This window comes from Mustela lutreola, chromosome 10 (assembly GCF_030435805.1).
Source record: "Mustela lutreola isolate mMusLut2 chromosome 10, mMusLut2.pri, whole genome shotgun sequence".
NCBI lineage: Eukaryota > Metazoa > Chordata > Mammalia > Carnivora > Mustelidae > Mustela > Mustela lutreola.
The window spans coordinates 91,652,890-91,669,520 of record NC_081299.1 but is presented as its reverse complement, the minus strand read 5'-3'; the positions used below and the strand labels follow the sequence as shown (position 1 = coordinate 91,669,520).

General features: G+C 41.4%; 1 protein-coding gene across 4 annotated transcripts in view; it reads right to left on the bottom strand.

The window, feature by feature from the left end:
- Nucleotides 1–541: 541 nt before the first annotated feature.
- The window catches only part of NTNG1 (netrin G1), a 343,674-nt gene continuing 327,584 nt past the window's right edge, over nucleotides 542–16,631 (bottom strand). For all 4 annotated transcript variants that reach the window (XM_059137239.1, XM_059137236.1, XM_059137238.1 and 1 more), the window contains one exon: nucleotides 542–3,393. In XM_059137239.1, coding sequence (XP_058993222.1) covers nucleotides 3,164–3,393 — 230 coding nt within the window. In that variant the 3' untranslated portion in view covers nucleotides 542–3,163. The remainder of the gene's footprint in view (nucleotides 3,394–16,631) is intronic.

Here is a 16,631-nt window from a genome sequence, read left to right as displayed (position 1 = left end):
GGGACATACATGCCTTTAAAGTGGCTGGAGGTCATCTAGGTAGGAAATACTAGGTTCCCAGCTACAAAAACCAAGTGACAAGAGGGTCAGGATGGGCACCTCTAAGCAAGGGCCCCTGTTCACTGGGGCTGATGTGCTCCCTCTCGGCTGGTACTGGGTCAGAAACCAATCTCTCCCCTATCACAGCTGGGCAGTCTAATTACTGTCTTAGAAATAGTGATACTTTGTATATAGCTAAGGCTTCAGACAAAAATTTTGTTGCAGTTTTATGCTCATTCACAGTGTTGATGGATGGAATTATATTTTTGCTCTGAGGGAAAATTGACAAAGCAAGAACTGGGACCTTAAGTACATGAACAGCTTAGTCCCCACTTTTCAGCTGAGTCCTGTTCTCAAAGCCATAATACCGTAGATGGAACCCACTTTGCAAGAATGCTGGAGAGCAGCAGATGAATAAATCCATGGAGTTGGGGTTTCTTCAAAGGAATAAACCCTTTAGAAGAACTTGAGAATCCAGATGAAAAAGAACATTTCATTTCCATTTGTTATATACCTAAAAGTGAATTTTTATTAAAAGCAGATCACATCACTTCAGGAAATTCAGAAAACTATATCTAAATACATGGAACGCAAGATATTCCTCATCAATTTAGATTCTTATAGCCTCATAAAGATAAAATGCAGATGAATTGATTTAGATCAAGCCTTCATTAAATTTTAGAATTAGCTTTTGGGATCCCATGTATTGCAATGTGCAGAGCCTGATTCCTGAGCATTGTGACAAAGCCATGAGTGGATAAATGATAAAGTGCATCGTTGCTAGAAATAACACAGTCTGCCTTTGGTTTGTGCTAATAAACTATAAGACATCCTAAATTCCAATTTTAATATGAGAAATCCACCTCATTATAAGTAATCTCAAACTCTGTATGTTATCAGCATTATGTGTTTTCTTTGGTGAGTCTGAAATATAATTTGCTGTTTATGCTTCTAATGTAAATCTCCAATTTCTGGTTGGCCACCCTGGCACTAAGCCAGAGCTCTAATTTATTTCCCTCTTTCTTTATTTCTTACATCAAAAGAGACTTGGTTTGAATAACAAACATTCAATCGACTTAGACGTGGGGTGGCAGGCAGCAGAGGCATTACCTGTTTACCTTTTATTGCCTGTTTTGAATTGGCTTTTCTGGGAACAAAACCAATAAGACATGATGTTCCTTCATCTAGTTTTCACCCAGGTTATTTATCAGAAGACACCCCCTCCCTCCCCGACCCATGGCTGGGTGAAGAATTCAGCCTGGGAGCAGGCTTCCAACCTAACACTATCATGGATTATTGCTCTACCAAGTCATGAAGGACTTCATTGTCCGATAGACTCTGGCTTGGGCTGATAATTGTTTTTGATTCCAGGAGCTGCTGCTGCTAACACATTTGTAAGCCGTGGGACAACAGTGTGCTGGGAACGGAACATACACTCTTTGAGCCACTTTGAGACTTTGCAAGGGTTCCCCCACACCCCCCTGCCCTCGCTGTCTGGCACATTCATTGGCCTGATAAAAGGCAGAAACAATTTAGTACACCTTGGGTGGTACTTAAAACAAACTTTATTCTCAGGAACAGCAGTTATGTCTAACTTGCTGCTGTATATGTTGATATTTCCTCTAAATACTAAGTCTGAATATATTCAATCAAATAGCTAATCACTCAAGTTCCCTGCCACCTTCCTGGTTCTCCAGGTTGCCTCTCATGATACTCCATGTAAACACTGCATTTGAGAAGATACAGAGATCAGCATCCCTAGAGTCACATGATCACATCAATCTGTGAAAATAGCATGACTTAAAAATCAAAGTCTCTTAGTACTCTGCCAACGGGCTTTGGCATGATCTTGGCAATCATTTAGATTTTTTTTTTTTTTTTTGCTGTTATAATTTTCCCAAGTGGAAATAGTCTCGTATTTTGCTGAAGTTGTCCAAGCTAGTGAACATCAATCCATCTTCCTGGGTACTAAATCGTCAGCTGAATGTATTCAGTCCACAGAGAAACCAGTAAAGTGAGTGTGGAACTGCTTGGTGGCTGCTCCTTTCATCTTAAGAAACTGCAATACAAATTCCTGAAATCATTTATGCAGGAATTTTTATTCTTTAAATCTTCCAGTGTTAAAGCAACAAGAAAACACTTAGAATGTCCTTTGGTGGAATCTTATTACACTTGTTATATATGTAAACTGATATTCTTTGATGCCAGCACGTTCGTTGCCCTTACAGAGAAGTCTCTGCACAATGAAACAAAACAGAACGGCAGAGGACAAAATAAAATGTCAGTCTTTGCTGCTTCGAATTAGATACATTAACAGATTGTCTGGTAACACAAATCGGCAAGAATACAAAAAATCTACATATTACAGTATTTCAAGAAAAATAACTTCATTTGAATACAAAAGGATAGATACACTTTCTTTTTTCCTAGAGCCACTCTTGGACAGTGGATGTGTGCTCGCACTGGGAGTGACTTCAGTGCTGCTAAGATAGACGGGGTATGACTGGCTTGAGCTTTTGGAGGGGGGCTGTTACACGTGTGCATTACTAACATCAGACAAAGAAATCTTTCAACCAACAAGGGTTACAGAGCAACGTTCACTAAAGCACAGGTTGGAAGGGGTTCAGGGACCGAAGCAGGCCAATATGGCAGCTTGGAACAGATTTCCTTATACCCACAGTGCACTGCCAGCAAAGAACGCTTCTATTTGGTTGGTCCACACACCGGGCCAGTGGTGCCGGGGCACCCCACGGGAGAGCAGCGAATGGTTTTAGGTTGCTTGATTTGTTTGTTGTCTTTCCTGTTTGGGTGGGGGGCTGTCGCAGCCTTCCCAGTCGGCGAGAAGCTCCGCAGCTGGCCGGGTGATTTGCGGTGAGAGTATCAACAGCTGCCAACTTCTCTGGAGTCAGAAATTAACAGTCTTGACTCGGGTGTGCTGTCCGCGGCTGATAGATATGGCTTAGTTCAGTCAGGCCTTCTTAGTTTGTACACGGTGTTGGAGTGGGGGTGTCTGAGTGTGTGTTTCCTATGTTGTTGGTAGCGAATGCTTGCAGGTCGCTTTGGCCTCCCCCCTTGTCGCCCTTGCCGCGGCGGGCCCAGGGCGGGCTGGTGGCCCGTGGCTCGCCTAGACCAGCAGGGGGCTGGCGGTGCCCAGCAGCGCGGTCAGCAGCAGCAGCGCGGGGGAGCCGGGCGGGGGCGCCCCGTGGCCGGAGTCGGAGCCGCAGCTGCCCGCCTCCTCGCACCGCAGCTTCTCACACAGGATGCCCGTGTAGGCGGCTGGGCAGAGGCAGCGCACGTTGTTGTGGCACGTCCCTCCGTTCTGACAGTGCAGGAGCTCATTGTCGCAGACATTCGCTGCAGAACGGGGGGTGGGGGGTTGGGGGTGGGGTGGGGCGCGGGGAGAAGAAGCAGAATCAATTTCAGTTCATCTAGTACAGCATGTTTTCAGCTTAAAAAACAAAAAACAAAAAAAAACTCTATCGATCTTGTGCGCCCCCCACGCCCCCGCGACAAACTAAGCATGTGACTCCCAATTTCCAAACAAATGTAGTTTGCTGCTTTTGTGTGTGTGTGTGTGTGTGTGTGTGTGTTTAAATCATATTTATCCTTTTCGTATAGATTTTTTTGCTGTGATCTTGGGTAGTATTGCCCATTTCAGGCTATCGAGTACAAAGTAATGGAATACTCCTGGTTTGGCAGTTAATAGAACTGGGATCTGTTGTGACCTCCTGCATTTTTAAAGGACAAGTGCCCGATACAAGAATGCAGAGTTTTAAAGGCAGATGAATGGTAGTTAAAATGGAAAGCAGTATTGCTAAAATGACCAAGAACCTCCAAAGGGGTGGGCCATTGTCCCTGCAGGTGATTCCAGCGGCTGCATGCGGGAAGACAGAGCGAACGGGGAGTGAGGAGAGAGGGTATGGGACAGGGGCAGACAGCATGCTCCAGGCAGGCGGCAGCCAGATCAGAAGAGAGAAAGTGGTTTCATGGGAGGAGAGTGAGGACAAGCAGTCATATTTGCCCCTGACAGCCTATTAGGAAATTCATTGCCTTGTAAATATGGGAAGTAGAACCCAAGGTTACCTTGATTTCCCGCAATAATAAAAAATGCAGTGATGAGACCCTGATTACCAAAATTTCACGATGTCCGTCAATTAATAGAATCGGTTCGAATAAATCAAGCAAACAATTCCAGACACTAAAATTCATTCATGGTCCCTGCCATGTAATTTTCATCTTTAATAATTACTTATTTCAAAGTTCTGGTTATCCTCATTAATTCCATGTCTCCTATTCTTTTAGATAATCAAGGTTTCACTGATTTAGCAGAATGTTAAATAGGACCCAGGGAAATTAAAATAACAACAAAGAGTAAAAGAGCCAAGAACACTTCCTAGCAACATATGCTGCTTAAGTATTTAATATACAGAACCACTCTGGAGCAGGGTGGGGGGTAGGGGCAAAGCAGAAAAGGTAGATTTTTATAAATTATAACATTTTTCATTTTTTAAAAATGTCATGGTCAAATTTCCCCAGGGGGACCACATGAATTAAACACATACACTCACACACACACACACACACACACACACACACACACACACAGTCTCTCTCTCTCTCTCTCAATATTACTATCAAGTGCAAAGTACTGGAAAAAAAAAAAAGCCAACAAAACACCAAAAAAACCCATCCCAAGTAGTAATTCATTACAGAATGTTGCTTGTCCATTAATCATGTTCAGTAGTCATGTCACCTTCAAAATGTGCTAATGCCTTGTACGCAAATGAGCTCAGGAAAGATGGTAGTGGACTCTCACAGAGTTAATACCAAAGTGCCCTAAAGGGGCCTTGTTTTACCTTCTTCCTCAGTGACCTCTAAGACAGCTGCGTAATGTATTGGTACAATTTTCAAAAGTATCCACACTTGCTGTCTGCAAATGTCAGAAGTGACCATTCAGGCTTCCTAAATCCTTTAGGCTCCAAATTTCGACATTCATTATATATGTCATACAAATATGACAGACATTATATAATCTCATGATTATATAAGCTGCCTCTCATTGATGGCAGAAATCCTGAATATGAGACACAAATTATAGTATTTTATGTGCCATGGTTAAAAATGTCAAGAGCTGTGGAAAAGATGCAAAAATTTACATGTGTAGAGTGTAACTGGTTGTTGTTAATTTGAGAAGCATCCATGGGTTTTCAGCATTTTGTTTTGCTTACACTTCAGGAAATATCTGTTTAATTGGGGTAACATGGAAGAAACAGATCTAAATAACTGTTTCCATTTTAAGTTAGAGATTCTCAGCATTTCTTGTCCCAGGCAGCAGATTGCTGAATGGGATATTTCCTTTCATTTGGCACCAGAGGTGGGGAAATATCTGTTCTATCAATATCGATAATTGCTTGCCTTGAATAATTGAGAAGAAATCAATAGTTAATTAAATATTGCTCTCCTTAAAAAAAAAAAAAAAAAAAAAAAAGCTATTTTTCTTCTTGGACCTGAATGTAAATCAGCTGTTGGACAGAGGTTTCTTTCTTCTTTCTTTCCTTTTTTTTTTTTTTCCCAAGAAGCTGGTGATTAAGTTAAAATTCAATACCTTCCCTACATTTAAAATAATCTGTTAGTTGATGCTGGTGAGTGTGAGGCATTGAGTAACTATGCAAGGACCAGATATAACCCAGGATTCATAATATCATGGATTGGGGAAGTAAATTTTTTTCTGTAAGAGATAAACAGAAGAAATCAAATCTAGAATATATTTCATTACTTTAGAATTCCCTATAAGACTTTTTACATTTAGTCTCCTGATGGTGCTATTCAACAAACACAGATTATCACTGATATGTACAGCATTCTATTGGAATCATGTGCTAGGCACACATCTGAACTTAACTATAAATCTTACCTGATATTCGTTAATTTATCCTCCATCTACATGTTTTTTTGTACCAAATTTGTGGTGCTTAATGAATAAACTAGTTGGCTAACAAATATCACTGACCTCTTCTTCAGCATAGGAAACCTTGTACTAAACACCATGAACAGATTTAAAAAAAAGGATAGAGCGTGTTCCCTGCTCCTATGGAGTTCAAGTCTGATTGGGAAGATAAAATATAGGCAGGACATGATCTAATAATAATTTCATTAGCATGCCTTTATCAATTCCATCCACTTCAGTCAACATCTGTTGTGTGCCAGGCAACCCCACTCGATTGTATGTTTGTAACTCTACCTGCCTTAAAGGAGCCCACGGTTTGGCAGAAAACAAAACAAACATGCAGAAATAACTATGACACACAAAAAAAAAGACTGTAAAGGAAGCATTTGCAAAACGCCAGGGGAACTGAGATGCTGGTGTAAATAATTATTTGGGGGAAGATTAGAAAAGATTCTAGAAAGGAGATTGTATTTGAACAATAGTGCACTCTAGGCAGATAATGGTAGAAGAAGTGTTATGGATGGGGAAACTGTATGAGTGCAGACAGGGAGACTTGCAAGTGCAGAGTGCTGGTTATTAAGCAATTGTCTCTCAACTCTAAAAGCACCCTTCTTTATGCACTTTGTCTTCGGCTTCCACCGACTGGGAGCACTAGAGGCACCAGAGAAGGTGAAGGGATTTCCTTTCTCCCATTTGATGGCTCTTCCTCAGTGTTGCCCCATGATGGCCCTTCACCCCAGGAGCAGCATTTGATCCCAGTGCATAGCTTTATTCAGAATTAGCTTTATTCTCCCCCTTAGAAGGTTCCTGCACCAACCCAGCAGCGCTCCTTCTCTACAGGTTTGAGCTTAGCTCGAAGGGCCCCTGCCCAGGTTTCAGAGGTACAAGTCAGCAGCCCGGCATTACATCCCCCCATGTCTGTGGGGTCTCCTCTCTGTCCTTTTAGTTGCTAATAATCCATCCTCTTTCCTGTGATCCCTCTGCCCAGGAGTGGTACTATTTCCTGCTTATACACAGTTACTACTATCTCTGAGGGACTTCAGTGTCCTATTCTCATTTCTAAATTCCAAAACACCTGTTTAACTGTTTCCTTTAATGAATCATCTCTATTGAAATGCCTAGTGCCATTTCAGTTTTCTGACAGGAGCCTGAATGAGAGACTCATGGAACACATTAGCGAATGGCAAATGGACTGGTGTGGCTGGAATGTGGGATATGCCCAGGGCAAATGGAGACTAGAAAGGTAGACTGTGGCCTGATTGGGTACATTCTACATAATATGCAACATAGTTTCAATAATAGGCAGTGGGAAGCTGTCAAAAACCTATGAGCAAGGTGGTATTTTAAATGGAAGAGAAACAGGTGAGGCTTGGCCAGAGAAAGGTTAGACTGGAGAAGAGGGGCCCAGATGCTTTAGTAGAATGGGCTTGGTCTGATAATAGCAATGGGGAGGGAGAGGGGATAGATTTGGATGCAGATGATTTGAAATGGGTAAGAGAGATTCTGAGGTTCCTGTTTTCAGTATTCAGATGCATCATAATAAAATTTATTAAGAAAAGTAGATCAGGGACACCTGGGTGGCTCAGTTGGTTAAGCAGCTGCCTTCAGCTCAGGTCATCATCCCAGCATCATGGGATCGAGTCCCACATCGGGCTCCTTTCTCCGCAGGGAGCCTGCTTCTCCCTCTGACTCTGCTTGCCACTCTGTCTGCCTGTGCTCGCTCTCGCTCTCTCTCTGACAAATAAATAAATAAAATCTTAAAAAAAAAATAAATAAATAAAAAGAAAAGAAAAGTAGATCAGAGGAGGGCTTTGGGCAGGGAAGAAAATGCACTTTTTTGGATGTACTGACTTTGAGGGGTCTGAAGGCTCTTCCTCAGGGGTATTATTCTTAGTTGGAAAAACTAATTAACCATTCAGGAGGTAGGTCATCCTGGAGATACAGGTTTGGAGCAGGAGTGATGGTGGTCATTGTTACAAAGAGTGAAGTGAAGGGAATAGAAGACCTAATCTTGGTAGAATATAGAGTGAGGACAAATGAATGCTCTAGATAGAACACTGAATAATATCAGCATTTAGGCCACAGGAAGAGAATGAAAGATCATGAAGGGTCCTGAGAAGAAAAGATGTCAACAAAATACAGTGATCATTTGAGGGCATACAATTTAATCCTAGAAGTCTTCCTGCTGTGCGTGACTCTATCTAGGGATAAACAAATAGACTGGAAGAGTGTGAGAGGAAGGGCACTTTGAGTTGGGTGGAGGATATTGCAAAATAAGCATTACATGCTCTTGATTGAATCTGACAGAAGGGATTTTGGAATAATTAAAAAAAGGATTGGAGAAATTTAAGGAATTAACATTTAACAGAGGTCTTTGGTTGTCAGTCTAAATTGGTGTTTTTTAACAGTGGATGATTTTGTCTCCCAGGGTTCATTTGACAATGTCTGCAGACTTTTGGTTGTCACATCTCAAGGGAGGGCTACTGGCCTCTAGTGGACAGAAGCCAGAGATGCTGCTAAATATCCCACAATGCACAGGGCAGCACCCCCCAACCAACCTCCACTCCAGGTTACCCCCAACAAAGAATCCCTCTTCAATTTAGGTTGATGGTAAAATGATGAAGTTCTGGATCAGGGTGTCAGCCATAGGAGAGGAGCGGTTGTCCTTATATATACTGGGCAAAGGGGAAGGAAGTTGTCTTGCTGATTCTAGATCACAGAATAATAGTGAGTTTTAAGGTACAGAGCCATAGGAATTAGAGGCAACTATAAATACCTGAAGTTGAACTCTAAGAATGGATTACCCTTGGAGGGGAGTAAATACAGAACCTTGGGATTTAAGACAGACCCTTTAGCCCTGTTCACAATGAAAGAATGAGAGAGGAAAGAAAATCACCTTCGTCATATAATTTGTTCCACCTTGTTATGTTAGAAATAGTAAAATTAGAGTGTGGGGAAACTCCAGAAACTAGACAAATTCTAGATGAGGAAACTGAAATCAATTTACGGAAGAACTGGAGCTAGAATCAGAGGTCCTGATTTACAAGATTCCTGCTCTTCACATTGAAAAGAATGTTCAGGAGAAACAGTAGATGGTGGCATGCAGCACACATCCTATGGTCCTCAAGACAATCAAAATAAACTCTGTAATCCCTAGTGGATTCTCACTTGTACTGACCTGCTGTTCTGCCTTCATACCACACTGTGAATAGGCAGGGTATATGTTGTTGGCATTAAATCTTGTATCTTCCAGACTTCTCCTACCACATTTTGGCAAAGCTCCAAGTACAAATCAGCTCATCCATAAAATGTAATAAAAAATATCAAAGGCCTAGATTGAGAATATCAGGCATGTCACTGCAGATTAAAAATCCAACCAGGGATTGCTACCCAACACACACCTTGCAGTTATCACTTCCTTTACTTGATGCCCTTCTGTGTGGATTTGTCTCAACTGAAAATCCTGACCTTACTTGAGGATGTATTTACATTAAACAGGTCCTGACTCTTTCTTCATTGCTATTGACAATCTAAGGGTGTGTGATCTCTGTAAACAGGGAAGGTTTGCCTTTAAACCCCTTATACAACACTTGATTCAGTATTGGTGGCAAATTGTTATTTGCTAGACACATTGTGTTTATTATGATAAAATATCCTTAGATATCAGAAAAGCTAATCCTACTTTGGTACTGGCTTGACTGTATTCTAAAGGATACTTTTATCGTTGATAAAAAATAATTCATTTAGGATGTGTCCAATATCACACCATATAACCTATAACCCTCTGTGGTTTCAGTATTAAGATTGCTTTCAAATGGAGCAACCAGAATGATCTGCGGCCACTGAGAGATAGGGTTAGAGTATTAATGTTAGACCCAAAGAGTTATGTGGCTAAAAGATGAACTGTGGAATCCTTGTGGAGAGGCTATAGTTGGCAGGGTCTTATAACAGTTCCGATCACAGCTTCAGTAAGCAAGATATATAATAGTAGATAAATAAGCTTCCACAGTTGCTATGAGCTTCTTAAAAAAAAAAAAAAAAACCTCAGAATTTTCAAAGTGAAAAAATAGGAATGAGCAGCATTTCTTCCTCCCTGTTTCCCTTCTTATTTTTCCTTTGGCTTCAATAAGAGCCACAGGGATGTAGCTAAAGTATTCAATTCTTTAACTTGTTTTTGTGGGTTCCTTGACTGTCATACACATTTCCTCTTCCCAAACTGTAATCTCTCATCAAAATGTCCATGATGAGATCTTGATTCCTTTTCCTTCCATTAGTTCTTTCTGGAAGGTATGGAAAAGCAGACACAGAGGGATCACTATGCTCAAAATGGGCACCAGCCAGAACTTAGTGTTGCTGCTTGTTCTATTCTTCTTTGCTTTGGTGACCTCAAGGGTCACTTATTCCCGTTATGGTCATGACGATCCACTGCATTACAAAAGGGAAGTTTTCTTTTCTGTGTTTGGGTCTTGTTCAAAGCTATACATTTGGGTTCACCCTGTCAGTGAGCTGCTATGCTTGAGCAATGCTGGGTCTGTATTTATAGACTTGAAAGTTTCTCTTTTTGGTTTTGTCTCAGGCACTTCAAGGGATCGATGCAATGCATTGCCATGACAGCCTTCCTTGATGGTTGTATTAATAAAGTGACCTCTACCTTCCCTACCTGAAACGAGCCCAGGATTGCAGAGGGAAAGATGTTCCAAATTGTTCCGTCCTTTTCAAAGAAACGTCAAAGAGTGAATAACCTCTACCAAACAGGCTAATAACAAAGGCATGTGTGCAACATTCAGTTCTGATTTAGGCATTTGAGAATTTTGTGGCAGGAAGATAAAGAGCTATGATTATGACCCACTTATTCAGCCTTGGCGGCTGTGATATGATGTTGTGAGCTGTGGGATATAAAATTGGAACTACAGGTTAGCTCCTGGGGTATGGAAGAATCTCTGTTGGCTGGTATCTAATGGCCTTTTGTGAATTCTGGGCACACTAACTACGCTTCCCCCCATCTTTTCCCACTTAGGTCTGGCTATGACTGGTGATGGGGTACAGCAGAGAAAATACTGATGAAGATTCATGAAACCTGGGTTCTAGTTCTGATTAGCCATCCATTTGCTGTGAGGTCTTGGACATATCATGAAGCCACTTAGTGACATCTATCCAAACTTCCATCCAACACCCAACCAGGCACTGTTCTAGATGATGGGCACATGGTGGGAGCCAGGCAGACAATGCAGTCACTTCTGTAAAGCTTAAGTTCTAATGACAGCTAGAAAGTTAGGGAACGAGTTGGAAGTACGTATTTTTAAAATTCTCTTGAACGTTATGATTTGCGTGGGTATTTTTCATGGGGAGCCTATCGTCTTAAGAGTCAAAGAGTGAGGAATTTCTCCTCTTTTTCATCAAATATGTGATGATAGTTAGACTTCTGCAATATTATGAGTCCTGGTGATTACTTGCGTGGCTGTTTTGAATTGATTGGTTTTGCCCATTGGTCTTATCTAGTGCCCCATGGAGCAGGCATAGTTTTTCTCTTGACTTGCACTAGAAGCACTGAGGTGGTGTCAAGGGAATGAGGTGAAGAGAACTTGTGATTCAAGCCAGGTTTCTTTAGTAAATGGGTTGTGTGAACTTGGGGAAATTGTTTTACCTCTTTGTGCTTCTCTATCCTTGCTTCTGAAGCAAGAAGAGTAACACTTGTCCTGTTCACCCACCTCCCAGTTGTTGAAAGCCTCAAGGTGAATCATGTGAAGGTATTTTTAAAAAATATAAAACACATCCTAAGGATACTTTGTTAACGTTCAACATCTTCCCAATCCACCCCCTACCCCCAGTGCTAGAAGCCCAGGAAGTAAGAGTGAGGTGCTTGCTCCTACCCTGCCAGATAAAGAATTCATCATCGCCTATCCAAGTCAAGGTACTCAAGTGAAAACAGAAGCAAATGTCCTCCCTCAAAGACAGCATCTGTATATGTCCTCTGTGGGTATGAATCTTGAGATGGTGTGGGGTCAAACATGCAGTTCTTGAATATTTGTATTCAGCTGTTGTGTCCTCCACAAGGTTGTGTGAGGTCGGCTTAGAGGGGCAGTGCCTGTCTTCTCAAAGGTGACTTATGTGCTCTCACTCAACATGCACTGTCCTGTACCAATCACAGTACAGAAGATCTGTTTTCAGGGTTACATGAAGCCCAGCTTTAGCTTCTGCTTTGCGGAGGCAGGGCATAAGTTCAGAAGTGAACAGTATCTAGACTGCAACTTGGAGGACATCAGTTAGAAACATCCTTGCCCTCCTGCTCTCAACTTCCACTGCTGTCTGTGTCTAGATGCATCTGGGGACAGTGGTGCTAGGGGCAGGATTCCAGTGTGACAGCATCCAGCCTACTGGGTCCTAACCAGTGTTACGAGGTCAAGGAGCAGAGCTGAAATGGCTGTAAGTAGCAATGTGGAGCTGTCAGCTGGGTGGTCAGACGTGGGTGGGTAATCAAGTACAGCACATTCTGATACTACAGAGAATCCATTCTATTCACAGTCATCTAATCTCAAAGCACTGATTATGGGAGTGATGCTTGCTCTGATCCAGTCAAAGGAAACACTGCTCAAAACATCATAAAAAAAAAAAAAATGCTGGGGCACCTGTGTGGCTCAGTGGGTTAAAGCCTCTGCCTTCGGCTCAAGTCATGATCCCAGGGTCCTGGGATTGAGCCCTGCATCAGGCTCTCTGCTAGGCAGGGAGACTGCCTCCCCCTCTTTCTGTGCCTGCCTCTCTGCCTACTTGTGATTTCTGTCTGTCAAATAAATAAATAAAATCTTAAAAAAAAACAAAAAGCCACATTCATTTTGAAGGAGCCTGTGTTTGCAGTAGGCAGGAACCCAGCTAGCATGGAAGAAATAACAGGTGACTCCAATGAATGAGCAAGAGGCACTGGCCAAAACCCCCCAAAGTTGTCAGGCTTTGCAACTTGCAAAAAAAAAAAAAAAAAAAGCCTTTGCTGATGTTGAGAAAAAATGAATTCACTAAGAAGCCCACAAAGCCAAGGGCTGGGCATCTTTTCCCAAAGCGATCATTAATGATGTATTGAAATCCTATTTAGGTCAACACCTTCAGATACAGACACAGGCAAGGTGTTCATAAAAACGGTGCTGAGAAATCACAGTTTCTCATCTGGTATCAGAAAATGCACTCGTCTAGTTTAATAAAAAGGTGCGGCCTCTACTCTTTTTGCCCGAGGTGAAAGATGGCGCTTGTTGGGAGGCTTAGTCACACACGATGCAACACACATCAGGATATAAACCACTGTTTCAAAGTACAGGACATTATGTCAGGATGAGTAGCAGCCCAAATATTTATCCAGCATGATCCCCCTAAGTACAGACTTAGACCTCTACACACAGCTCATGTAATACCTTAGAAGGACTAGAACAAACTGTACCAAAACACGACCAATGTTTAGCTCTGGCTGGTGGGAGTGCAGGTGCATTTAGTAACTTTAATTTTCGTCTTTGATTCTTCACTTTTTATAAGTTGGGAAGAATAAATATGTGGTCCTTTGAAGATATTAAATATGTTAATAAAAGGAACTGTTGTTACTTGAGAAAATAAAAAGCATATTTTACTGATAGGATAAAAGTGATTCACATAAGAAATGATCCATGTGGCCAAATTTTACCATAGTTCAGTATTTGTGTCATTCATACATATTTCTAATCAAACTACCAGTTACCTTAAATTTGCAAAAACTATCTGAGTATATTCTCTAACTGGGATTTAAATAAAAATTGAAACACACACATACACATTATCTCAGGAAAGACAGAAGAGTTCCTACACAATCCTGTAATTCCTAAGAAGGCCCCAAACACTGGGATTCCTTGGCTTGTCAAGAGTACACAGTGTCAGGTGTGGATGGAAACAGCAGAGCCTCTGGAGCTAAAGGGATCTGTAGCCTGAAGGTCTGCTTATTGTTAACTGGTACAGATGATGTGAGATGAACGGACATTTTACATTGGTAGGTCACAGTGATGACTGTGCTGGAATTTTCTACAACCATTCCAGTATAGAGGCTCCAAGTCCAGATTAACTACACTGAAAGAAAACATACTTCATGCAACTTGAGTCTGCAGGAGATTCCTATGGGTTCCCCTTGTATGTGTCTGCACTGTGTCTAACATGCTCATTGTGGTTATATGTAAGCATGGAGCACTGCTCCTGGCACCAAACGGATACCCAATAAATTACTTACTGAACACACAAATAAAATATGTCTTTTGTTCTCTGCCTTTTTCTGAATCGTGGGCATATATCTAAAATTTGTAGACAGACAAGTAGATCGGTAGATAGGTATCAATACACAGGAATACAGAGCGTAAAGGCTGGAGAGCAGGAAGTGGAGGGAACTTTCCCTTGATGGCCTCCTTTAGTTTCTGGGCAGTAGTAGGTAAGGCTAGTTCCTGAGCATGAGGAAGGGGACGGAAGGTGAGATCTTGAGGGCAGGAGTGAAATATTTGGGAGGGAACAGGAGAGGAAGCTAACGAGACACCTGGAAAAAGTTCTGGGTAGTGTTGACACTCTAATTCAGCTCATATCCTGTGATTTGTCAGGCCTTTCCATACCTGCTTTCCTGATGGAGAACACCAGCAGAAAGGGAATGGTGACTTGTTTGCCTTCCTTCGGTGATACAGAGAAGGCCGGGGGAAGGATAGGAGGGAGGGGAAGAAGGCAGAGTGGCAGAGCCAAGTGTGGAGAAGCACCCCCTTCATTTTTCATTAGGCAAAACGTATTAGCTCTTACTATTATAATCTTGGCATGCCAGCCCGATGAAGGTGGAAAAGACATGGCCCTAAAGAAAATGAATGACTTTTTTTTTTTTTTTTTTTTTTTTTAATTGGAAGGTAACTCGTTAAATTTGGAACACGGGCTAAAGGAAAATCCAGATGGAACTGAGATGGAGGCAAGAGACTGTCAGAGGCACAGAAAAGAATGCAGGTAAAAAGATTCGGAGCTCTTTGAAATGACGTGGGAATTGTGAAAGGTGATCCATATAGCTGAAAGCAAATCTGTGAAACAGTCCACATTCTGAGGAGGAGGTAGGGCAATACTACAGGCCTTTGATACTTGGCATTAAGAATCCTAGTATCTGTGACTGAAAGGAGATAATTGTGTCATTAATTCACATGCATTTTTTTTGAGACAGAATTTCAATGCCTTTGAGCACTGTGTAAAGCTAAAATATAATTTGAGGTTCCTGTTTGTCAAGCTATAGCTAAATGTCTCCTTAGAGACTTAATTTTTCCTATATATACTTGGCAGGAGTGTTCTAAATATGGTCTAAGCCCTCTTAGGATTTTTAAACAGCAGGGATATGTAAGTATGACAAATACTTACTGAAATCACACAGCAGTAACTTTTCTTAATGATTTTTTCTTTTCCTGGGAATCACTGTAATTCACTCTTGTCTGTTGTGGCCTTGCTGTCACCATAACCACCTCCTGACAATGTCAAACTAAGTCTTGGGAGGTGATTTTATAATCGGATGAAATAAAGCCATTTCCCTGTTAATGCCAGTGTCAAGGCAAAATGAATTGGTGTCAATAAATTCAAGGTGAGGAAAACAACATTATGGAATCAAGAGAAGGTGCAAAATGATAGCACGAATCATTTAGGGATGCCAAGCTCCAAGTAAAAATGACTGCTAATTTTCAAAAATGTATTCACCACTGCACCAGGTACCAAACATTTAAGTGTTCTCAAATACATCAGCGGGGTTCAGGAGGGACAAGGGGTTACAATTACAGACGAGTCACAAGCATACCTTTTCGAAAAAGTCCATGGTGACCCATTGCAACTCACATTGTCCTTTCCCACTGATACATTCCTGAGACATCCAGAATTTGAATGGCAAGCTTTAGTATTTCATTGCCTACCCTGGTGTTATCTATAAGTCTGGGTTCGAATACTGACATCACCACTCATGGCTGAATTTCTGAGTCTCTCTTTTTTCATCTGTAACAGAGGCATCTCAGAGATGTTGTAAGGATGAGAGAGCATTCAGTTCAATGATTATTATTAAGAGTTTTGTGGGTATGGGCACTGCTCAAAGTCCTGCAATAAAAACCCAGACTGGGAGAGCCATGGAAATGGTGTTTATGTGTTTAGGTTCATGGATTTACAACTCCTCAGAGAATGTAACGTCACACGGGGTGTGCTCTTGTGTCTTCTAGTTCACTTTCATTGTTAATAATTTCAAGCTTCTTTGGAGCTTAATAAATACTGGTTGATTTGGGAAAAAATCATCTTTCATACCTACAGTTCCTTACATAGAAAAAAACAGCTGCTTACCTGTCAGAAAGAAGATCTATTTATTCATTTTTCTTTAATGAAGAGAAAAACAGACAAAAGCGCTTACTGAGGAAAACATTTAGGTAAGACAGGGATTCCAGACGAGCTCATGAGTGACTTCAATAATTCTATGCGATATAGCTTTTACTAAAACTAAACTTCAAATGTGAGGCAGAGGGAAAGGTACTCAGTTCTTTCTTGACATCCAAAAGAACTTTTCTTAATTGGTTAAGAAAATGGTGTAGGAATGAGAACAAATCCAGAGAGGATGACCAGAAAATAGAGTCACTGCAGGTCTAGAGAAAGGCATTTTCAG